The 25,445-nt window shown below is 41.7% G+C and overlaps 1 protein-coding gene across 1 annotated transcript in view; it reads right to left on the minus strand.

Annotated features, from left to right (window-relative positions):
* Window positions 1-25,445, minus strand: part of ryr2a (ryanodine receptor 2a (cardiac)) — a 167,236-nt gene that overhangs the window by 58,367 nt on the left and 83,424 nt on the right. The window contains 27 exon segments of the mRNA XM_029527137.1: window positions 118-238; window positions 337-445; window positions 704-890; window positions 997-1,132; window positions 1,630-1,733; window positions 2,342-2,474; window positions 2,618-2,732; window positions 7,984-8,129; window positions 8,632-8,759; window positions 9,354-9,497; window positions 9,608-9,713; window positions 10,743-10,943; window positions 14,860-15,491; window positions 17,758-17,933; window positions 18,047-18,141; window positions 18,468-18,599; window positions 18,770-18,856; window positions 19,211-19,370; window positions 20,096-20,256; window positions 20,553-20,667; window positions 20,746-20,891; window positions 21,376-21,552; window positions 21,875-22,083; window positions 23,684-23,858; window positions 23,965-24,069; window positions 24,147-24,250; window positions 24,400-24,547. Coding sequence (XP_029382997.1) covers window positions 118-238; window positions 337-445; window positions 704-890; window positions 997-1,132; window positions 1,630-1,733; window positions 2,342-2,474; window positions 2,618-2,732; window positions 7,984-8,129; window positions 8,632-8,759; window positions 9,354-9,497; window positions 9,608-9,713; window positions 10,743-10,943; window positions 14,860-15,491; window positions 17,758-17,933; window positions 18,047-18,141; window positions 18,468-18,599; window positions 18,770-18,856; window positions 19,211-19,370; window positions 20,096-20,256; window positions 20,553-20,667; window positions 20,746-20,891; window positions 21,376-21,552; window positions 21,875-22,083; window positions 23,684-23,858; window positions 23,965-24,069; window positions 24,147-24,250; window positions 24,400-24,547 — 4,252 coding nt within the window.

Consider the following 25,445-nt stretch of genomic DNA (forward strand, 5'->3'; position numbering starts at 1 on the left):
TACACAGAGGTTAAAGGTCAATTCACCCATCCATACAACTGAAACTAATACTGGTACTTATGTTCATCATTGAGCTAGTCCTTAAACTCCGGATCATTGCTGCTGGGGGCTGCTTACCTTTAGCAAGGTTGGGCATGGAGAAAGGAATACTGATGACCCCCACAAGGTCTTCAATTGGAATGAGGGACCTCAGGATGGCTCTGATTCGGATCGCTTCACCTTTACCAGCATGGATCAACTGAGACAGAGTGAGTGAGGGAGGATTTATGTGAGCATGTATATGAGTCTTTGTGTGTGTGTGTGTGTGTGTGTGTGTGTATCTGCCTTGTCACTAACATGCATCTCCGGAGCGCAGCGACCTAGCAGGTCAATAAGAGCGGCATAGAAGGTCATGATGGCATTTCCAATGTGGATGGTGTCATCTTCTTCTTCTTGCACTAAGTCACTGCTACACACATGCACACAAAGTAAAGACAAACAATTGCAAGTCACTCACACTATGAAGTGTTTAAAATCACTCTACTCTCATAAACACTTGAATATAAAATATCCTTTGATATTGTGACTACCACACAGAGTGAAGTGACTCTGAAGTACCAGAACAGAGCAGAAAACAGGACACATAGGTACATACACCCTCCTCAGATATCAAAATCTGAAAGAATTGGAGAGAATTATGATGTGACCAAAGCTCTACTCTTACAGTGGTCTGCTGCTCTCAGATGTAGGAGAGGGACCATCCCTGGAGGCATCCTTGGAAATATTGATGGCTTCCTCCATCGCTGCCAACAATCCATCACCACCTTCACCTCGAAGAGCAGGGCCAAAGCATTCTGGTCGACGAATCAGAAGCCTCACCACAACATTGGCATTCTCCTCCACGCTTTCACCTGACCACAGGAAGTAAATGTGTTAATGCCAGGCATGCACTTCTCTGACCAAACTGGACAAAAGTCAACAACAGTGGATGATGGAGTGGATTCATGAAACCATCACCGTTGCAGAAGACTGCAAAACGCAGGAAGTCAAGGTAACGCTCCCCCTCCACAGGGTTCCAGCCAATGTCTGGGTATCCTTTACACACCAGCATAACACAACTCTGCAGCCCACAGCCAGCCAGGTACTGCACCACCTGCAGAGACAAGCAGAGTCAAAGGTTCATCTCTCAGTTTGTCTATCAAATGAAAATATCTCTTTACATCTGACAGGAAAGTATAAACATCAACACAACAGATGAGGAGGAAGGAGACATTTTGGTAACATATCATAAAAGCAAGTAATTTACAGTCAAACAGGTGTTCATTTCTCTGTTCCCTACTAGCTGTTCATCATCACAGGGGGTGGGGTTTCTAAGTGAAATCTAATTTGTGAAATAAAATAGATAATGCCAAACATTAGAAGCAGCATAATTCATGAACAGTACTTCAGCAAAGCTGCCATAAATCTAAATCATCAGACCCTGGTGAAGAGAGGATCCATTAGAGTTAAATGTTCTCTTAGGTCCTGTATAGGAGCCTCTTTATGGTGGGCCTGTGAAACCAGTGAACAGTCAAACTTCATATATATATTATGAGTGAGGTGGAGCCTCTAAAAGGTCACAGAACATCTGTCTTTGTCTGTCACTCTCACCTTCTCCAGATCTGGTTCCCTCAAAGCTAGAGCCAGCTCATTATTATCCATGACTGACGCTGCTGCCACATCAAGAGGAGTAGAGCCTCGCATTGATGGAGACGCTGTGGAAAGGAAACAGGGTAGGAGAGGGAATGGAATGAGGGTAGAGAACAAAGGAGAGTAGATGAGGGGATGACGGGAGGAGAAAGAAGGAGAAGGGAGGGGAGGGCAAGAGGGGAGAAGAGAGAAGAGGAGAAACACCTCAGATGGACTTCAAAGGATGTTGTATATGACCAGTAAAGGACAAATCTGGTAACTTACTGAGCTTTAGAAAACAATCAGCTTAGTGTTCTGATGACAGCAGTAAGCCAGGGAGCTCAAACAAAAATCATCACTTGGACCTTATATAATTAGTTCTCTGACAGAAAGCAGCTTCACTGAATATAATCCAACACCTTCAGAACAGCACCTGTTGGCCAGACCTGTGTGATCCTGGACAGGCCTGGAGAGTTCCACGAGTGGCCTGTAAACTCGGTTATGATGCAATGACGAAAAGTACTTGTTCTCAATAGAGATCAACTATTTTCAGATTCAAGAATCACAAGAGTCATTCACCTCATCTGTTGGATGTGTCCATAATATTTGTCTGAATTGAGCCAGCCACATAGACAGACAGACAGACAGACAGACAGACACACACACACACACACACACACACACACACACTCACCCAAGCCAACACTGCTGTTCTCCAGCAGGTAGCTGAGATGATCAAACATGGCTTTCTGGTTCTGACGGCTGATCCGACAGAAATAACAGAGAAACCGACAACAGTTGGCCACCATCTTAGGAAAAGTTATTTCCTGTAAGACACACGTTAACATCCACATCAAGAACTGTGTTACACAGACATCATTTTCATTGTAACTTGTAATTTTAGTTGTGTTTTATCATCACTTCATTATTTAAATGTATTCGCTAAATAAGCAGTCTTTATGCTTCATACCTTTGAGTCTCCTCCACTGAGCACGTTGACCATCACCTCCATTACAGTCTCATGCATCCCCAGAGCTCTCATCAGGTTAGGATGCTGGTAAAACACCTTGTTGTTCATGATCTCACTACAGAGGAAGCAGTTCAGTTCAAATGTCATGAAGGCTTTCTCATGTTTGCAGTGGGAGAAATGAAAATTGAACATGTAAAAAATGTTAACAGTAAATATATTTTCGATGAGGCTATTTACATGAAAATTTCACCAGACTTTGGTACTAACTCCATAAATGCATTCCAGTTTATTACATGTAACTTCATCCATCGACTTAAATGTTTTGACTTATTAGATGTGCAGTAGCTTGGATTAGAAATAGTTTAAACAGCCAGATAGACATATCAAAGTGTTTACAAGAGGAGGTTCTCTCCGAATGGACAGATGAGTTGAAGGCGGAGCTGCCAGCCCACTTTGACTGGACAGACTGGAGTGTTTTTGAAGCTGTGGCCAAGAATCTACTTACTCTTACCAACACTGTAACATCGTACATTGGTATGTACTTGTGTGCATACAACAACAAACCCTGGTTCACTCTTTGTCCAAGGGAGCAGCATCTGGCCAAGGATGAAGCCTACAGAAGTGGGGGCTGGCTCCTCTACAAGGACACACATCACACATCAAGCACATCACAGTACCTCAGCCGATGACCCTATGCCTTCACACAAACTTGGCAGGAACTCATTCGCCCCCTAATCAGATAAGCAGGTTAGTGGATGATGCAGTCGACATGGGACTTCACTACATCCTGCATCAGCTTGGCTCCCTGCAGACCTTCGCAAGGATCCTGTTCATATATCTCAGGTTGTGCATTCAAAACCATCATCCTGAATATCCTCCAGCAGAAGCTCAACCATCTTAGACTGTCACCCCCCACCTAAGGAGCATCATATCCAACATCCACAGCTTTTTTCCCCGTAAATCAACTACTGCAACCCAGGGGTTCCTTGTGTGTAACTCCCCAAATAAATACTACCATTTTCAGCATTGACTGGGAGTGTTACAAGTCTACGTGGTGCTGCCCCCCTTTAAGATGATCCATATGACAATGGATTTCAGGAGATCTCAGCAAAGTTTCCACAGTGGACTTATGTATCTGGGATCCACTATCGCTGGAACCTGAAATTAGGGCTGAACAATTACTTTCATTTGCGATAATATCGCAATCTGATAAAATGTGCGATTACAATGTAGCCATGAAAAAAAAGTGGTCATGTGATGTGCGAGAGAGAGAACGAGAACGAGAGCGGACCACTCGACACATCAACTTTTTATGCTGCACTTTAGCCTGTTGCACAATGGTCTCTGGTTCGATGGAACTGTCAGAAACAGACCCAACTGAGACTTTAGTGTCGATGAGGAACAGCACATCAGTGGTGTAGAATTATTTCAGCTTGAAAAAGCAGCATCAGGTGTTGCACAGAACTTGCTGTGCTACTGTTGCTACTTCAAGGGGCAACACAACAAACCTCTTCCGGCACTTAAAAAAAAAACACCACAAAGTCATTTATGACAGCGTAGCACCAGTGCACCACACACGCTAAATCCAAGACAGGCATCATTGCCTGACACTGCGCTGTATGAGCGCAGTCTTAAATGGCACAGGGATGTTACTCCGGCAATAACTGAGTTCATTGCTAAAGATAGGGCGCCTCTCAGCACAGTGACCAAGCCTTGGTTCACAGCATTGATAAATGTTACAGTATGTGTATTTATCCATCTTTTTATTTATAACTTTATTTACTTTGATTTTCCAAAATACTTCCAAAGTAGTAGAGGCAAATTTGTGTGTTTCAGTTTGTGTGAAATGTTACTGACTTGGGATCAGTAAGATTGATGTAAAAATCGCTTTATTTTGCAGAATGTTGAAAAAATGCATACTATAAAACTTTATTTCAACTCTTGCATCTCATTGTGACCTTTGACCTGTGATCTTTTACAATAAAGACACCTGGCCTCTCGGGAAGAACATTCTATACTAAATTTATATCTAATATTTTGTTGGCCATATTAAAATAATTCATGACATTTTGTTGAAAAAAAAAAGAGGATAAAATAATCATTCAGCCCTACCTGAAATGAACCTCCCATCATTACCCTGTCGAGAAAAAGGCCCAGCAGAGGTTACACTTCCTGTGAGAGCTCAGGAAGTTCAGCCAGCTTCAGGAGCTGATGATCATATCAGAATCAGAATCAGAAATACTTTACTGATCCCTAAAGGGAAATTGCTTTTCGTTACAGATGCTCCCATTCAAAAAGTCTTAAGAAGTAGAAAAGTATAAAATATATCACAAAGATTAAGCATAAAGTTTCTGATTAAACTTTGTTTATGTAAATATTCTACAAAAACATCACCAGTCTATCCTCTGCACTTACATCACTTTCTGGTTTGGATCTGCATCCAAAAGGGACAAGAACAAACTGTAGAGAACAATCAGGTCTGCATAAAGAATTGGAACAGTAATTAGATTAAAGCTGCTTGTCCAAGTAATGATACATTAGTCACCTTACATTCTTCCAGTATGCAGTGTTATTTCATGTAAACTGCACATTGTAAGGAGAAGCTTTGTTTTATCATTGACGTCTCAGATAGAGGATGTCACTCACATACACATATCACATATAGTCACTATTGCTATCCTGTGTGTTTCTTTTTCTTATCATTGGTGCATCGGGGGCCCTACTCAGAGTCAATGGATTGCTATAGCAATAGCTATAAAAATTAAAAAAAGTTGAGCGCTGAGGTGAAAATTTTCTGAAAAAATACAAATAAATCGTCCTCACAGGCACATAGCTTCAGCTAGCCACACCAGTTTTTCAAAGTAGCAGCGATTCTTGTCCTGTTCCAGATACTGTGTCTACTTTAACAGTGAGTCCAACAGAATTTGATCTGTGAGCCTCTGAAGGACATGTCCACCATCTATTTCTCCCATTTGCTCCAGTACAGTATCTGTGGGGAACAACAGAACTATCTCTGTTTTTTACATTGCTGTCTTGTCCATATTTTAGGCTATAAAAATGCCAAAAGACATACACTGCTTCAGGAACTTTTTGTAGTGATCAGCGTCTGGCCAGTTTTCTGATAGAACTTACTGCTTTGTCATAAGTCACCTTAGTTTGAGGGCTTCACAGAGCCAAAAATCAGCTCAATTTAGGCTCTCAGGGCTTTGTCCCTGCAACGTTGGAGCTACAGGTAACAGCTGCAGGGGCCAGCCATGACTTAATGACAGAATGTTCTGAGAGTACCTGATCAACTGACACAGACACACAAACACACACGCACACACAGACATACAGTAAAGGGCAGATGCATATACACAGACAGATATTCACACATAAATATACACACACACACACACACACACACACACACAGAGACACTGTCTGACATACACAGACACATACAGACTGACACTCAGACAGACACACACACAGGGTTAAATCAGGGTGGTTCACCAATGAGTGGGAATGTTGTTTTGTTTAAGCACCAGCAGTGCGCACGCCAGGGGAAGATGGCGCAATAATCACCCCTGTGGAATCAAGGGAGGGCCCAGAGTGCCTGAAAAGAGGAAATCTGCAACCCTCAAAGCAACTAAACAATGGACAGACATCATGCCATTCAAGAAATCGAAAGTGGATCAAAGCTAAGACCTGCCAGTTTGGAGATTTAACTGATGAGCTGTGGCTGCATAGTATGCAGCAGTGTACGTTTTGCTTTGAGGGAGACTGTTAAGAGACAGTGATTAATGCTTGCTAAGGTCCTTTCATCCTGTTGCATCCACAAAATGATGGAGGAAAGTAGAGAGGCACTACCAGCACACGCCACCAGTGTTGACAGAGTGAGGCCAGCTGTAAACAGACCACAACTGTCAAAACGTAAGTCACTCTCACAGGCTATCACAATTGCAGTAACAATGGAGGTAGTAACACAGATGTCCCACCTTTGGGCAACAATGTCACTATTGCAAAAAGTAAAACCACAAAGACAGGGTACTCCATAAAAAAGGGCTTTTAGACAGTCTGCGCATGGTGCAGTAGAAAATCTCATAGCCAGCAAGGAAGACACATTTATTGTGGATGGCATTCAAGTTGATAACTGTGTAGACCATATTGATTCTAAAACTGGGGAGGCAAGGCATTTGTCACAATACACATAAATGGAAAAGGGTTTTGAGAAAAACCCATCAAATTGTATATCAATGCGTGCACCTCCGTCTTGATCGTTATGCTATGTATTTTCTCTAAGGAATTCCTGCCAAAAATTTTTGCAGAAAAAGCAGCCAAAAGAGATTGGTGTGTACGGCATTGTTCCTGCAACGCTGGAGCTTCTGGTGACGGCTGCAGGTGTGTGTGTGTTATGCAGGTGCGGATTCTCTTGAAATTATACTAGTTTATCAACTCAAATGGATACAAACACAGGCACAGACATACACACACACATTTGTTCATTCTTGATCTTCATCTTCTACCGCTTATCCATTTCTGGGTGCTGGAGCCAATCCCAGATCACATTGGGAAAGGGCGGGTACAACCTGGACAGTTCATCGGTCCATCGCAGGGCCAACACACAGAGACAGACAGAGACCAACAGCCACTCACACTCACAATCAGACCTACAGACAATTTAGATTCACCAATTAACCTAAAGATTGATGTCTTTGGATGGTGGGAGGAAACCAGAGTACGGGGAGAACATGCAAACACGGACACAGAAAGGCCCCAGGCCCAAGAACTGAACCGGTATAGACACAGAAAGCATTAAAGTCCATGTTTTGTTCACTTTGTTCATACATTACTGTGAAACAGAGACTCACACACATACAAACATACATATACAATCATACACAAACAGACAGACACACACATAGAGTTAAAATCAATGTTAAATTTGTTCATACACGACTGTTGGACAAAGGGTGGCAAATATAGATAGACACATAAACACAGAAAGCATGAAATTCATGGAGTTCACTTTGTTCATACATTACTAAGGGACAGACACACAAAGACACACACACACACACACGGACAAACATAGATAGGATTAAAGACCAAGTAATTCATTTTGTTCATACAAGACTGTGGGACATACACACAGAAACATACACCCCTGGTAACCCCACACTCTGAGGCAAATTTTTGTAATGACATGCTCTAGTTATTAATTATAATTGTTGTTGCTGTGTAGCGATGCAGATTTAAGTCTGTATTGAAGAACTATTGCCAATTTGATACTCATCAAAGTGCAGAGTGCAGATGTTTATCCAGTTGTTACTGGATCATTAACAACAAAGAAATAAAACATCCTCTGTGGTGAGGACTCTCACCCCAGCCCTCGTATCATCAATTTCTCCTCCTCTCTTCCCATTCGGACGCTCAGCAGGGATCGGATCTGACCCAGAGCAGCCAACAGGTTGATTGTGTCCTCAATGGAAACTGAATTTATGGTGTAGGTCTTAGGAAGAGCCCGCACCTGACAGAAAACACAGAAGCACATTTCCTTTGTTCAGACTTAGACTGAGCAGCACAGTTTTTGTGACCCTTTAGCAAAATCAGTTCCTGTTGCTCACATACAGGATTTCCATCCATCATATGACAATTCAACACATTGTTTCTCTCTATAGCAGAATGATCAGTGTAAATGACATAATATTCTGCTTCAAATGTGAGGTATTGATGCATTTTCATGTTCATTACGGATGTATGGCATTGAGCATTCAATAGCATGCATCAGAGCAAAGTTGTTATTAATTGACAGTTATGTACAGACATGCAATGAAGTTAGCTGACCATGGGAACCACTGGTTCTTAGTATAATATAAAGAAGCTACACATCTGCCCAAAAAGCTGTATCAGTTCATAAACAGCTTCCGAACCTAACCCTTAACAGGGTCCTGAATCAGTTTCAGTATTAGTTTTTTTTTTTTTTTTTTTAAGGGATGAGCTTTTCCATTAAAATCAACATAGACACAGACCTGTCCTCCTATGCCATCATACTGGCGGTGAAGCAAGACAAACATGGCTCTGACCAGCTCTGGATCCTCAATAACTGATTCCTGAGCCCAACGGACCATGGTGTCTGAGATCAACTGTTGTAACGTACCTGCACAGACACAGTGAGGGAGTCTTATTTCTTCTGAGTGTGTTTACTTGACTTGGAATCAACTAATTCAGTCAAACAAGTTGAAAATGAACTAAATTTACTGAACAGCGCAACATATAAGGACTGGCTTTATTACTGTCAAAGAGAAGATGTGCTGTCCAGATATTGAATTATTGGCAGTTGGTATGAGACCATTCGATGTACCAAGAAAATTCAGTCATATCATAACAATACTTGTGTACATTCCACCCAAGGCAACTGCTGAAGTTCCATGTGAAGTTCTCCATGAAACTGTAGCCAGGATACAGACTAAACATTCTAAGCTACTTGTATTAATATGTGGAGATTTCAATCCCTGCTGACTGGATGTTTTGTTTTTTATATATTTTTTTTAATTTTCTATTTTGATGAGCTCCTGACTAGGTGAATTTCCCCTTGGTGATCAATAAAGTTATATCTATCGATCTATCTATATAACATTAACTTCTTACCTTACCATGAGAGAGAGACAGAGTTAAAGAGAGAGAGAGAGAGAGATAGTCTGCCTGCCTGCCTGCCTGCCTGACCAACTGTTAGTCTGTCCATCTGGCTCACTCGGTTTCCTCTCTTGCTTGTCTTTCGGCAGGTTGGCCATCTTCTTCTTTAGATAAGCCACTTTCTCCACCAGTGACAGGAGGCGACCACGGATGGTGAAGTCACTGTCAACATCTATGCCTCTATCTTCATCCAACTCTATACCTGACAGAGGGAGAAATCACTATGGATCTACATGATATAGATCCTTGATTTATTCTGCTTTGTTCTTTGAACAAACTGTTTTTTTTTGGTGAAGCCCCCTGGTACTTTACCACAGTGTTTCATCAGATCTTCATGGAAATCAAGCAGCTGTTCTCGGATGTATTCAGCACAGGGACACTCCTGCTTCTCATCCTTAAAGTTCAGCAACATGTTGATCTGGAGAAATACAACAATTTAGGTTCATGATACAGCTTGGCTGCACTGATAGGAATCAGTTTGAGGTAGAATCATTGATCTGAATCTTTAGATGCCATTGAATTCAGGGGTGCAGCGACAGATCCATCTCCAAATCAGTAAAACCTGTACAATCATACACTGATACTGTAGATATTAATGTATTTTACCATTACCATTACCATCGTGTTTATTGTACACTACTCACAATAAGTTACGAATATTGTTATTTACATGGGTGCTTTTCCTATTTGGTCTGAATTTTAATGAAAAAATGAAAAAATTCCCTTCGATATTACTAATAATGAATGTGAAGAAACACCATTTTCATTAGTTTAATATTTATTACCCCAAAAATTTAGACAATAAGAACGATAGCCCCAAATAACAAAAATTTACAATGTCAGTAGCGGGTGTTTCCACCATTTGCCGCAATGACAGCTTGACAGCGACGTCTCATGCTCCTCACTAGCCTCATGATGTTGTTCTGAGGCAATGCGTTCCACTCTTCCACAGGTGCTACACGCATTTCTGCCAGGTCACGTGGGGGTGGGGTACGATCATCCAGTCTCTGCTTCAGCTGGTCCCTGACGTGCTCTATGGGGTTCAGGTCAGAGGACATTGCTGGCCATACCATATGAGGCACTCCAACTTCCTGAAGTCGAGCTGTGACAATTCTAGCACAATGTGGTGGAGCATTATCATCCATGAACAGAAAGTTGGGGGTGTGCTGGCGGAATTGGGGGATGATGATGATGATGAACTAATGAAAATGGTGTTTCTTCTCATTCATTATTAGTAATATCAAAGGGAACGTTTACTTATTTCATTAAAATTCAGACCAAATAGGGAAAGCACTCATGTTAATAACAATATCCCTAACTTATTGTGAGTAGTGTATATCAAAAGTTCAGCTTTGTTCTCTCTCTGCAGTATGCTGATATTTACTTTTCTTCATATTCCAACATCATCTTCAGAGGTCTGTCACCTTTTCTTCACTTGTGTTCATACCTGTTCCTGTGGAGGTGATCGAAACTCTTTGGTTTTCTTCGCAGTCAAAGCTGCAGACATGTTGAGCGCCAGCATCACCTCATTGTAACGAAAGCGCTGGTTGTCTTGAAGACAGGCCACAAAGTCATCAGAGAAGGCCACCACTGCCTCAATTCGATGGCGTACCTGACAGTCACACAAATACTGAAGTACATTGCACATCTGCACGTACACACACACACACACACACACACACACACAGTAAATTTAGATATGATGTTAGGGCAACACCATATAACTTTGAAAAGCTCCAGTAGAGGAAGTGCAGAGTAAACAACTTGCCATATTCAGTACCCACATGTTATGGCACCCCAGCCTATGCAGGTGGTCATGTAATTGGTTTGCTCCTGCTTTTTCAATGATTTTAGAAATTAACTGAAGGTTAGATATGGGTATATAATTAGCCAAAACAACTGGATCAGGATTCAGTTTTTTAAGTTGTGCTTTCATGACTGTGGTCTTGAGATTCTGAGGTGAAGTACATAACCCAAAGATAACGTCTAATTAACCAGATCTAAAATGAACGGCTAAGTAGGAAATCTCTTTAAAGAGGCTTGTTGGTACTGGGTTAGGGCTCAGAATCGCATTGCTGCTTTTTGTGGATGATGTGGTGGGCAGGTTTGCAGCTGAGTGTGAATCAGCTGGGATAAGGATCAGCACCTCCATATCAGAGTCCATGGTTCCCAGCAGGAAACCGATGGACTGTCTACTCCGGGTTGGGAAAGCGTCTTTGCCCCAAGTGGAGGAGTTTAAGTACCTTGAGGTCTTGTTCACGAGTGGGGGGACTTTGGAGCTTGAGATTGGCCAGAGAATCGGAGCAGTGGGAATGGTACTGCAGTTGCTGTATCGCACTGCTGTCACGAAAAGAGAGCTGAGCCGGAAAGGTCAATCATCATTCCTACCCTTACCTATGGTCATGAGAACTGGATCATGACCGAAAGAATGAGATCGCGGGTACAAGTGACCGAAATGAGCTTCCGCAGAAGGGTGGCTGGCTTCTTCCCTAGAGATAGGGTGAGAAGAGAAGTGTCCGACATAATTTTAGCAAAAGGTCATCCCGATTCCACATTAATCTTTGTGACCTCCGACTGGCAAAGTCGGGTGTCGTTACTGCTGATGTGAATTACAATTTTAACTTATTTACGCTTATCCTTAGCCAGCAGTTTCCGATATAACTGGATATTGCCTGGTCTTGTCTGTATCCGGGATACACTTAACTATGGCCGCCGGTGTCGCAAACATTCACATTCCTCAGAATGGAGTCACCAGTCTCTAGAGTCGGCTTTTCAATGGCTGTGTCGCTGAGTGGGTAGAACCTGGTGGAAATGTGAACCTGTTATTGGTGAACTGAGAATTAGGTCCCGGCTTCCTGGCAGCTGTTGTGGGGGAGTAAACTCTCAGCTCCTACGACAGCCGGTCTAGGTTGGCCCACACCGACTAGCTACACTAGCATAAGTTGGGCTAGCTAAGGTGCAGAGCCACAACGCTAACTCACAAATTCTCACCTCATTTCTACCATCATTCTGCATCTATGACAAAAAGTGCTATCATAAAAGGAGGCAGAGGGTTAGGTTTAGGGTTATCACTGGAATATTGAACCAAGTGTTATTGTTAAACAAGACATATTCACGATGCTGTTTACATTTCCTGACAGTACAGTATATGGCTGTTCATACTGTAAACCAGTAGGAAATATAATGGTGTCATGTACAGATACACCAGACCATTCTACTGCTGCCCTACTGATCATTGCAAGTAATTGACAAGTACTGATAAATCACATTTTTGAAAGAAACAAACTGTTATATGTAATGCTTTACATGGCATACTTTCTCAATCCAAAATTCTAAATGATACAAAAGTCAATATTGCCTACTTGCTAAATAGTGTTTTTTGAAAGACATTATTTGAATGTTTTTTTTTTTTTTATTTGTCCCACTGATATACTTTAATGTTGTATATGTTGTTTAATGTTACACGATATAGGGCAGAGATATTAATTGCGTGGCTTGCGAGCCACATGCGGGTCGTCAAGCTTTAATTCAAAGGCTCGCATGGTAGCCTATATGGTAACCCAGTCAATAAATTTTTTTCACATGCGCTACACAAATATACAGTGAATACTGTTCTACAAACATCTGCATTATACATCTCCTTTCACTGTCAAACATGGCAACTTAGCGCGTGTGGGGAATTCATATAATATGTTTGAGTCATAATCTGGTACTGTAACAAGTGTGAGAATTCATTAAATATGTTTGAATCATATGTTTGAATATATGTTTGAATCATAATATGTTTGAATCATAATCTAGTAGTGTAACAGTAAAGCAGAGCAGCTTACGTAATCATGGCCTTGAGGAGCTGCTCGTGCAAAGGAGAACAACCTATGTAATAATGGCCTTGAGAAAACTGCTCTGAACAAGAAAGAAGGGGAGGGGGATCCAAGAGCTGCCAAGACTCACTGTCATTCGAAAGCAGAAAAACAACTCCATAATAGGATAATATAACAAGAAAACATAGGGAAATCTGGGGGTATAAAAGACTGGGACCTTTCTTTGTTGTTCAGAGCATTTTCACACATGGCGCTTGCATGTCATGCTCTCCAACGATCGTTGAATAAAGAAGTATTTATCCTCACCTTTCTAATTTAAAAAAGGGCAAAAACTGGACGGACAGACACACAGCGTTGTAACGAATAGCGAGGAAGAGTCTAAGGAAGCAGCAAACGAAAATCAACATGAAGACTCATCAATCAAGTCACATTTTTTGACTAAGTGCCTTGCATTTGTATTGCACCATTTGTTTTGCCTCAACCACTTTTGTTGTTTTGAACACCAGTTTAGTGTTTTTAAAACGTGTAGGATCTTGCCAGTTCGTTTCACAGATGTTTTTATGAGAAACATTTTACCATGAAGTGCACGCCATGACTGGCATTATAATTCAGTTTTAGCTGCTGATCATAGTTTTACAGAGGCCTTCAGTTACTTATAGACTAGTTTTGGACAGAGGAAGACTGATTTTACCCATCTATGGTAGTGGTGAGACCATGGGAAGATTCAGATTAAAAATCAAAATCTCTCTCTCTCCCTACCTCTCAACCCAATCAGTCAAGGCAGATGGCTGCCTTCCCCAAGCCTGGTTCCATCTCAGGTTTCTCCCTCTTAAAGGAGGTTTTTCCTTGTCACTGTAGCCAAGTGTTTGTTTAGGGATTTGTTGGGTATCTTTAATGACTCCATCAAAAGTTTGGTCTAGACCTGCTTTATATGTAAAGTGCCTTGACGTAACTTTGTCATGATTTGACACAATATAGATGAATTAGATTTTTTTTTTTTTTAAATGACTGGCTGGATTTGGTCTGAACAATGTTAAGGCCAGTGCTATGTAACAAAGTAGCATCCAGAAGAATGGCAGGACTCAAAGCATCACGCTGTCTCCACCAGCAGGTCTTCTTCCCATAATGCAACCTGGTGCAGTCTCTTCCCCAGGTAACAGACACATGCACCTGACCATCCATATTATGTAAAAGAAAACCTGAAATCCTGTTCTGGTGGTACCAGGTGTGTTAAACAAGTTGAAAATAAAGATATCTGGGGGGGAAACACATGGAACTGTCTATCAGAAATCCCAGAGTACCTGCTGATAAAAACAGACCTGCCAACCCTCCCGATTTATGCGGGAGTGTCCTGTTTTTTAATCCTTTCGCCCGCCCTGGAATTGTAATTTATTCCACTTTCAGCCGATTTCAAAGTGATCATGTGAAGAGTCAAATTAGTGTTTCATGTGTTGTGGTACCTGGGTACCTGGCAACCCATCCCAAATGCCCCAAATGTACCTTATTATTGGAGGTAGATCATAGCATAGCATAGGATTTGAGGCTCTTTAAAAGTCGTATTATTTACATCCTTTCAATTCATTTGTAGTGTAGGGTTAAATGGGGATAAAGATGATGTGAAAGGAGCATTCTAACACTACCCCAGAAAATCTCTCTCTTCTTCACAGCCCAGTGTTCATAGATATGTGAAAATATTCTACTGAAAACACTTTGAAAAAATCAAGTGCAACCTTAAAAAGTTACCTGGAGTTTCACTGGCTCTGGCAGCTTCATCTGTAACAATCCTTCTTTGGGAATATTCCTCCCGTCTTCTCCTCCTCCTGCAGCCTCCTTCACCATTCCCAGCTCCACATCAATCTCTTCCTGGCCATCCCGCTTCTCAGAGAACACAGATGGTTCAATTAGTTGGAGGATGTTCTTCAGATCTCCATTTTGGAAAACTCCCATGATTAGCATGGTGTAGAAGAGCTTGATGAGGGGGACGAAAAGGAACTCTGTGCTGCCTCCTATTGGATCCCGTACATGCATGCTTCCTTCCTGCACTGCCTCTGTCAGCATCTCAATCGTTTTAACTTTCAGTATATCCAAGGGGAATTCGGGGCTGTACTGGAAACAGTCTCCTGATCCTGATCCACTGTTTCCATTGTTAAGATAGACAAAGCTTGGAGATGAAAATTCCATTCTGGGTCTCAGGGAGGTGCTAAGGCCAATCCCTGGCAGCCCATGCTTCTTCTTCTCATCAGGAAAGAGGGTGATGCTCTTTGTTTCGTCTGTCATGGGAACAATGTATTCATTGTTCATCATGAGGCGAGCTGTGGCATAACTGCTCAGGTGGATGTCAATGAGGAGGTCGTAGTAGCCTGCACGAAGCAAACCTGTGAGCAAGGACAAACAGGCATTACAGGGAAATGCTAACCAGCAACATTGTAATGCTGCTTTCACATGAATCTATTAAATTAACAAATAACCAGCTGATGTGAAAAATATAACTATGTTTCTTTAGTCATAACCTCATATATAACTCCTCTGAGCACCATTGTTTCTACCTTTGAATAAAAGTGCACACAGTATAGACTCAAGCTAGGCTTCAAGAAATTACTTCATTAATAATTTAATAATGAAATCTATAGTTGGTATAGGATCAAGGCCAATGGCTTCTGGCATGTCACAAAGGAAATTCAGTGATATTTTTTATAACTATATGCAATATCAGAGAAACGCAACCTTCCACAACAGATGAATATCGGAGTTTGTGGTCTGGTGCAAATGCCCTGTAAATTTTGCATCCTGGGTTCAAATCCAGATAGTGGCCTTTGCTGTATGTAATTCCCCCCTCTTTCTTCTTGTTTCTAGTTGGTCTATTTACCAAATACTGACTAAAATTAAGGCATAATAAATAATAAAATGAAAAAAGTTTAAATCATCATGGTTGTCACTTCAGGATAGAAAGAAGAATAAATCCATTACGAGGATACTAAGTGCGGTTGTCTGAACAGCTTCTTGTCTGTGAAGAATTTCAGCATTATGCTCCAAGAGGCAGTAGTAGCTTCACACAAGACAAAGGTAGAGGTGATGCTGTTATACACCTGTCAGTCCAAGCTTCAATCACATTTTTATGGTAACCTGGAGATTTTCACATTGCTAGTAGGCTGATCCAACAGTAACTACTTTGCCAGTGTAGGGAAGCAGATGCAGTCTCTAGGGCTTGGAGGGGCAAATAATTTGAGCTGAAATGTGTTTCAAACCAGGAAAATCTAGGTTCTTGGTTCTAAAAAAGAGTTCTTTTTCTCTTGCAGGAACCCAATCCCATAATCACAGAGAAACCTGTGAAACACCTGTGAAAATCTTTGGCCCTAAGGAATATTGCTTCCAGCAGAGCGGTAAACCAAGAACTGGAGAGATGACAAATCAGGCTTACCAGGGAAATTCAAAGCCTGGACATACCAGGATGGCCTCCTTTCAAGAATACTGTGGTCACTGATGGTATACACTTTTTCTTCTTTCCACAACCCACTGTGGAAGGGTTAATAGCCCTGATAGCTATTATCACTAGCGGCATGACAACATGGGATGACAAATGAAGGTGGTTGCTGATTCCATCTGCAGCACCATCAACCAGAGCTAGAACATCCAACCATCTAGAAGCTAGATTAAATTATTTTTTTGTGGTAGAACATCCCTCTTTACAACTAAAAGTTCAAGCATACCTCCTGAGAACAGCACATGACTAGCAGATATCACAGATACAAGCCTAACACTAGACATTGCTCTCTGAAACATACAAACAGGTGGTCATGCTCAGGCTAACAGTGCCTTGGAAGAAGGGGATGCAAGAGACCAGCTAAAGAAAGTCAGGGATATATGCAGAGCTGGTGGAATGTTGTTGCAGAATGAGATTGCATGCCTGGTGCATGCCCATTAAAGTAGGGAGCAGGGGCTTTGTGGGAGTAACACTATGCAGGGCCTACATCAGCCAAGCCTCAGAAACTGCAGAGAAGACCTAAAGATTGCTGTGGATTAGAAGGGACAAGAAATGGGCCAATTCTTCATTGACACAGGCTAGGAAGTAATCACTCCCTATTGGGTTGCCTGTGCGAGGGCATCTGAAGGTGAAAGACTAAAAAACCCCTAGATACTTTCACTGAGGATGTGTCCAAGTGCATCTACAGATGTTTGTGTCTAATATGGAGAGGTATATGGGAGGGATTTAACATATATCAGATAAGTTACATCAAATATTGGTGTGGTATTTTCAGGGACATGACCCTACTGTTCAACCTACATCCTTGGCTTTCCATAATATTTTAAGGTGCTGGCGGCCTGAGGATGTCCTTTGGCTTATTTCATCTTACCACTTTGTTCAAAGCTGACAAATAGTCCGACTATTTGTCTGATCATTCCCAGGTCAGTCCATCAGAGACACATTTGATCTTATGGGCATCACAAGTACCAACAAAGAAAGGCAATTAGAACCAGCAGAAGGTCTCCAGAAAGCAATGGCTAAAGAGGGGCAAACTGTGGTCAACTGCTACTGTAACATAAATCAGGGCCTGATCAAGTCTACATATAATATTCAAATACCTTGGTCATCAAAAAACATGTATGTACACAGTTACTCCTACTATGTGCTGGGTGTGTTACCTGGCATGCACTTATTCTCTATAGCCTGAAGCAGCTGAGCTTCATCCACATGGGAGCATAGGGCATGTGCCACTCGGTTATTTCCAAGAGCACAGATTGCAGAATAGAGTCTGAGGGTATGGTAGTGAAACTTCAATAGGTCCCTCTGCTCTGACAGCTCAAGGATGTCCACAGACCTTGACAAGAAAGGGAGAGAGAATTCATGAGTGTGGATGTTGGATTACTCACAAAGTGGGGACATGCAATCCTTTGCACAGTGTATATGTGTGTGTAGCTCTGGGTGCTCCACCTGTTCTCCTCAGGTATATGCAATGACATGAACTGCAGAGGTTCACTACACTGCACCAGCCAGCCATGTCTGTCATTCACTCTGGAAGCTGACACCTGGAAAAATAAGCATTAGCACTACATTGCAAACCTTATTATAATTTCTAATAAGTTCCTCCGGCCAGTTGTAACTCTCAGATCAGCCTGAGGCACTAGTTTATCCTGCTGCTACTTTCATTAAAATTTTCCCGATTTTATAGAGCTCTCAACATGCTCTTGTATAACAAATTTGAAAATGTTCAAAATTGCCCATGAGCTCAGATTCCTGCTCCAAACAAGACACAATGAACAGCTTTAGTTTTAAAATGGTTGTGAGAAGTGACAAATGAGTAGAATGTAAAACATAAGACAAAAATACAACACAAAATAGACACAGTTGTTACCTTAAGGAAGTGGTTGGGAACCTGGCTCCATAAAACAGGAGTAAGGAACTGGACATGAAGCCGTGGTGGACACTGAGGAACTGGGTTCTTCCGCTCACTCTTAAATAGACCAGCTGACAGAGGCATCACATTCTGACAGAGACATTTATTTCAATTTCAGCTTTATCACAGCTTGCTATATGCAGTGTGTCTCCAATGACATGAAAGGGAGTATGAGCCCTCTGCACATTTAATATATATGCTATGAAAATAAACTAAGCTAAGCATTACAAGACAGCCTTATGTGTGTATGTCCTCCTTACCTTGATTCTCCCCAGTTCAAACTGGAAGATGTTGGGGCTGGTTGCCCTGGCAAAGACTGCAGGGAACAATTTTGTGCTGGGTTCCACCTGTGGAGATGGAATTAAGAATCAGCCAGAGTCATTCTTTAATGTATTTTGTTCAGTTAGCAGGTAGGTCACTGTATCTCACTGACTACAGATGAATAGACAGCAATTGCAAATCAGTGTTACTAGTAGCCACAACAGACAGCAATGTGACTGCTTTAATCAAATGATTTGATGGCGTGTATGCCTAGTTAATGGTACGATCATTCCGATTGGTTAATGTAAATCGTGAAAACTCAAATCAAAAGTGTCAGGTAAAAATGTTCTGAGTCAGGTGGTCTGCAGAGCAGAGACAGAGTGCACACTGCAGGAGAAAACTGTCTCAACTGTTGTCAAACAAAATATGTGTAACATTACCTGGTAATATGTGCTGAGCTCTTTGCCATTGGCAGTGAAGGTCAGCAGTCCATTTGTTGTGTCGACAAGACAGCCAATCTCTAAGCCATTGTTGTTCCTACCCTGACCAGGACTGCTGCTCTCTCCAGCCCACACCATGTAACAGTTACTACGCTTTATACTGCAGGACAAACACACACACAAAACACTATGTACCAGGTCCTGGTCCTTTAATTGAAAACACATTGAAAACCAAAGCTTACAAAACCAATGCTAATCAGAACACACAGTTGTCCTGGTAAAAGATTGTGCAGACATCTCCACCTGCTGCAGTGTTTCCATACTGTGCAGCAGTGTAAAGTGCAAATGCCTATATGATGGTATATGTGGACAGAATGGTGTGGTTATTCATAAATCTGCTCAGAACAAGTTACATGACTTGTCTGAGTATGCCAAAACAGCTGAGCCAGTCGCAACTCATCAGATGGAGAGTCATATAGGCTGAATGGTGTAGAGCAGCACAACATGAGCATGCATACATAGCTGGCAGAAGCACTCAGTGCTGGGTGGCTAAGGTGTGTGAATGGTAATAATAACCATCAAGTAAAATAGCATTTAAAAGCTCCACTTGCAACTTTGTTGTCTTTGATGAAGCCAAAGAACAACTCCTTTTCCAGACTAGAACTTAAGTTTATATTTTTATATTTTTGTAAGTAGTCAGGAAAAAGATAGTATGAAGCAAAGGAATAATGACCTCAAGTAATCTGATGTTTCCTGGATATCAACACAGTTTACTTTCAACAGCAGGAGGTGAGTCTTTTTTATGATGCCAGGCCTTTATCAAAACATCTACAGACAAAAAAAATCCATCTTGGCACACAGATTGGCTGGAGCTTGTTGACAAACCTCTCGTGAACTTTGCCTTTTTCGTCTCCCAGGGTAACAGTGACAGTTCGGACCTTGTGCAGTTCAAAGCCGGGGTCATACTGGTGGAAGTCAGAAGTGACCCAGCCGACCCAAACACTGCTGGGCTCCTGACCAGGAAAGATCCGCACAGAGTAGTAGTGCTGCACAGAGAGAGCGGAGTTTGATGCAATGGTGTCAAACAGCTTCACAAAATACAGACCGTCAAACAGTAAATCAGTATGTGCAGGAGATACAGATAACACAAGCAAAACAATTTATAAGTGACTGTCATACTTTTTGGCATCAATGACCCTTCAGTTTATTACACAACTATCATTCCAAAAACATCAAATTTCTCCTGTGGCTTAATAGTATTTCCCATTCTGATTCTAATTATCTTTAGCTTCACTGGCTTAATCAGTATTTAGGTGAGCGTCATGTGAGTGTGTCGCCTTACAGTGGAGGCTTGCGTGAGAAATTCGTACTCATCTCTGTCATCTGCTGGCACTTCTTCTGACAGTTGAGCAGATGAGGAGCAGCTGTTATCTGGTTTGTTCCTCTTCAACATGAATCTGATAAAGCAGGCCGCTGGTTAGTGATCAAACACCGGTAGTGTTTAAAGTTACTCCTTAATGAGAGAGACAGCTCACCGTTGTTTGAGCTTGGAGGGCTTCTCCTGGTTATAGTCTTTGTGGTTGTTGAACTCATCTCTCTCAGGTCCATTGGGACCATTGTGACCATGAGATGACTTTATTAGTACCTCAAAGTCTGATACTGTTTCAAAGTCTTCCAGATCCTGCAGAACAGACAGTGAACATACCACACATACTCAGTCATATCATATCATAAAGCAATGCTTAAAGGCAAGACATAAGAATTCCTGTGACGGACACTACTCCACACTGCTCAGAAGGAAACAGGGTACACCCCAGACAAACTCCATTCATCTCATAGTAAAGCTGGCTAAATGTAGGCTAGATAAATATTTAGAAATAGCGTGATGAGCTTTAAATTAATACTAGTGTTATGGAGCCCTGACAATTTTACATTATTTAAATTTCTGTGACACCATTAAAAATATTCAACTTTTTCCCACTCATATCAACATGCTATATTTGTATTGTGCAGCAATAACACAGAATATCAGTTTTCATTATTTCATTTCAGCAATGTGCAATACAAGTCTACAGAAATATGCTGAATGCAGCACCAATAATGTTCAGCAACTGTGTGAATGTACTGCATTTGTGTGTGTCTTTGTTATGGACAGCATCTATTACCCTGTTTTGCAGGAAGAGACTGCCATTAGAACGGGATCTGGAGAAGGATTCTGCACACTCTATGGGCATGCTCAATCTGTAGAATGTAATGTCAGTGCAAGTGTTCTGTGAACCAAATGACCTCTGGGTGACTTTAAGGCATGGAATTGATTCCACTGTGCCATCTATCCTGGTCACCTGAAAACAAAACAATTGTTCAATTTTTCTGTTCCTTTACTCACAGTAACATTCATTTGTGCTTCATGTTATTGAATAGTCATAGTTTGTTGTATGCATTTATACACATAAATACAGAGTTTATTGAACATTTCTGTAGAAAAACCATGTTGTATCAGAAGCTATGACACATTTACACATTCATCATTCTGTTTTATACCACTGGTAATGGAGGAGGATTGACTTTAAATAGTTCCTTCAACGACATAACTAAGAACTTGATGTGCTACAGCCTGCTAGTTCTTGGCTACATAGTCCCGAATGAATGCAGTGGACTCCTCACCTCTATGTGCTGATGGTTGTGGGGCACAGGTACAAACTGGGGCAGTCTCTTGCTGAGCCACATGGTAACATCTCGGTTCATGTTGACAGCAAAGGGCTCATAGCCTTCCTGAAGGCCACAGATCGTGAAGTACTTCAAAGTGCTGACATCTTTACCAAAGTTCATCCTGCCCACCTGACACACACCAAGACTGCACACAGGGATAAAACCTGGGATACAGGAGAAATCCCACTTTTGAGACTGAGTTGTTTCAGCATCACTTCCTGTAACACCATGTGTGCTCAGCTGAGTAACACATCTTTAAAACACTTGGTGTATTAGGGAGGGTTAGGGAGATTCAGATTTAATATTAGCATCCACTAGGAAATTGATGAATCAGTGGACATGGGATGAAGACAATTTCTGGAAAAGAAAGTGATTTAATTGCAATTAAACAACAAAAATTAAAATTGTTTTCTCATCGAACAAAATATATGTGCAAAAATGCGTATTTTAATGGAGGAAAAAGTTAGGACACCCTATCCCCCAAAAACTAGTGTTGCCCTCTTTGCTGGACTCTCTGCTGGACTCTCCACTTCTTAGTTTTTAGCCAGTCCTTGGTGGATTTACTTGCATGTTTTTGGGTCATTGTCATGTTGCAAGGTCCAGTTACACTTCACCTTTAACTTTTTCATTTTCACTTTTTCAAGCATGGTGGATTCTTTGATGGTGAGCTGGCCAGGTCCTGCTGCAGCAAAGCATCCCCAAACCATGACACTTCCATCCTTTCCCTTCAGTATGAGGTACTTTTCTTGGAATGCTGTACTTTTGTTTACACCAAAACATGTGTTCTGGTGCCCAAATAATTCAGTTTTGGACTCATCTGTCCAAAGAACATTATTTCAGCAGTCATCGTCTTTGTCTACGTTCTCTCTGGCAAACTTCAGGCTGGCCTTGATATTTTTGTTAGGGAGCAAAGGTCTCCGCCTTGCACACTTCCCATGCAATTCAAGCTCTGATAGTAGAGTCATGCACTTTCACATCTTGCTGTAGACAGCTTGCTGTAGGCCCCATGATGACATTTTAGGATTTTTGATGACTTCCTTTAGCATCTTGCAGTCTGCTCTGGGGGTGAACTTGCTTGGAAGGCCAGACCTGGGCAGGTGGCAGTTGCCTTGAATGTCCTCCACCTGTGAACAATTTTCCGGATGGTGGACTGGCTGATGTCAAATTCTTTTGAGATCTTTCCCTTACCAGACTCATAAGCGGCTACAATCTTCTTTTTGAGGGCCTCAGACAGCTCTTTGGATCTCACAATGGTGCTCACTCTCACTTCAACAGTCAGGGGCGCACCAAACTAAATGTCTGAGGTTTAAATAGGGCAAGCCACCTTCAAAATGCTGGGTAATGATGTTCTGATCATGTGAACCTGATGTGATACAGTACAGGCCAAAAGTTTGGAAACAACTTCTCATTCAAATGAATAGGAAATTGTGTCCAAACTTTTGGCCTGTAATGTAGATCTGTATGTAATTTAAACTATTTTAAGTGGGAAAATATGTGGGGTTGTCCTAATTTATTCCTCATTACATTTTAGAGAAAGTTTTAAAAAGGCATTTTCTAATTTTCAATTGTTTAATTATATTACTTGGATCCCTCAGTATTGTTAAAATTTATATTAAATATCCATGTGTCCAAATATGTAAAAAAAAAAAAGCTTTCATAGGGTGTCCTAATTTTTTCACAACTGTATATGTATAAAAAACTGAAATACCTCAACATATCATTGTATTTGTGTGTGTGTGTGTGTTTCAGTGATGCAGCCCTTACCTTCACCAGTTTCAAAGTCCTTGAAGGCCAGCTCGGAGCCAGAATCATCCAGCAGCACTTCCCCATTGAGTGTGAACATCATGGTGCGCTCATTCAGATCCACCATGCATCCGACCACATCGCCCATCTGCCAGGCACGCCCAAAGTGCTCATTACCCTGGTGCCAGCGTTGAACCTGTGAAAGAAAAAAACAAAAAACACCATTCCTGATGCCTTGTTTTGACCATAAATAAAATAAAAAGTATGTTGATGACTGCGAAAGCAAAGATAGATTCAGACACCTTGAAACCATCAAAGACAAAGGCCTGGTCATCAGATCCAAGTTCCTGGTCTGGGAGGCATCCTGGTCTGGCCCAGCCAACCCTCATTTCCCCTGCTCTCAGTACCTGTGGGTAGGGGGGCGGTCATATCCAGCAGTTTGTCGACGTTTACGAAACAAGCTTCACAGCTCCTCCCATCTCACCTCCATCTCAAAGTACCATTTCCCAGTGTCCACACAGTAAGTTTTCTCTGCTCTGAAAATGCGGAACCTCTCAGCAGACAAGTTGTTGGAGTCAGACTGAGCTGCTGAACGAGAGAGGAACGCGGACGGTCAAGGCAAAACAAAATCATCTAATAAACAGTATCCAGACACATTATAAAAACCTTCTAAAAGTCTTATACAGCTAATATTTTGTACTTTTGTGTAAACAAATGCTAAAAAGGAGGCATTGTACCATGGTCCTGGTCTGGAGCTTCCAGGTTGTATCCATAGCCCAGTAGAGTCCTGACGGCCTCTCTCAGACTGTCTTTGTTGGACTTCTTGGTCCTCTCATCCAACAGAATGTAGGGAACCAAACGTGGGTTCCTCCGACTCTTCACATCCTGACAGAAGCATATAATGGAAACTGTAGTACAGGGCTGAGGTGCTCCTGAGCAAAGCAAATTAGTCCCTAATCAACTGGAAGAGATGAGTGTAGTGTGTGGAGCTCTTGTCCAGCTCTGTCCTTCACATGTCAGTAACATGATGATGCCTGTGATACCCACTGTGGCACTGTGACCTGATTCACATTTAATCATTCATTCAGTTTTTCATTCATGTTATATACTTTGACTTCCCTGTTTCAGTGTCTCTGCCGCCCTTTTTCTGTGTTTCTGTCTCTTTGCCTCTGTCACTTTCTGTCTCTGTGTTTCTGCCTTGGAGTCTCCATGTTTGTATTTTGTCTTTCCCTCTTCCCTATGTCTGTCTCTTTCTGTCACTGCTTCTGTGTCTCTGACACTGTCTGTATCTGCCACTGCCTCTGTACCTCTCTCTCTCTCTGTCTCTTTCTCACATTAATTTGTCTCTCTTTGTCTCTGTCTAATTGTTGGGTCTTGTTCTTTAATTAGACTAGTTGGGTCACTGCCCATTCAAGAAAGAGACAAGAGAACATGATGACTAAGGAAGGTCCATTGAACTCAGTCCCCCACAATGCTCAACCTTTTTACATCTATGTGAGAAGAGTGCCACAAACTGTAAGTCCAGCTGCTATTGGTCTCTGTTTCATAGGTCACCCAGATCTACAAAAAAAAAAAAAAAAAAAAAAACAGCTGTTTGCCTCTTCCCTAATGCTCTTCTGCCTTTGTTCCTCTTCCTTCATGGCCCTGAGCTTCCTCTGGACCCTCTCCTGACTTGGATCCTCTGAGGTTGATCGTGGATCCTTTCTGATGGATTCATTCTTCTGGCTCTGGAGTCTCTCTTAGTCTTAACCTCCTTCGCAACTCTTCCCTCTGCATGTGGTAT

The sequence above is a fragment of the Echeneis naucrates genome, chromosome 19 (genome assembly GCF_900963305.1).
Source record: "Echeneis naucrates chromosome 19, fEcheNa1.1, whole genome shotgun sequence".
In the NCBI taxonomy this organism is placed as follows: domain Eukaryota; kingdom Metazoa; phylum Chordata; class Actinopteri; order Carangiformes; family Echeneidae; genus Echeneis; species Echeneis naucrates.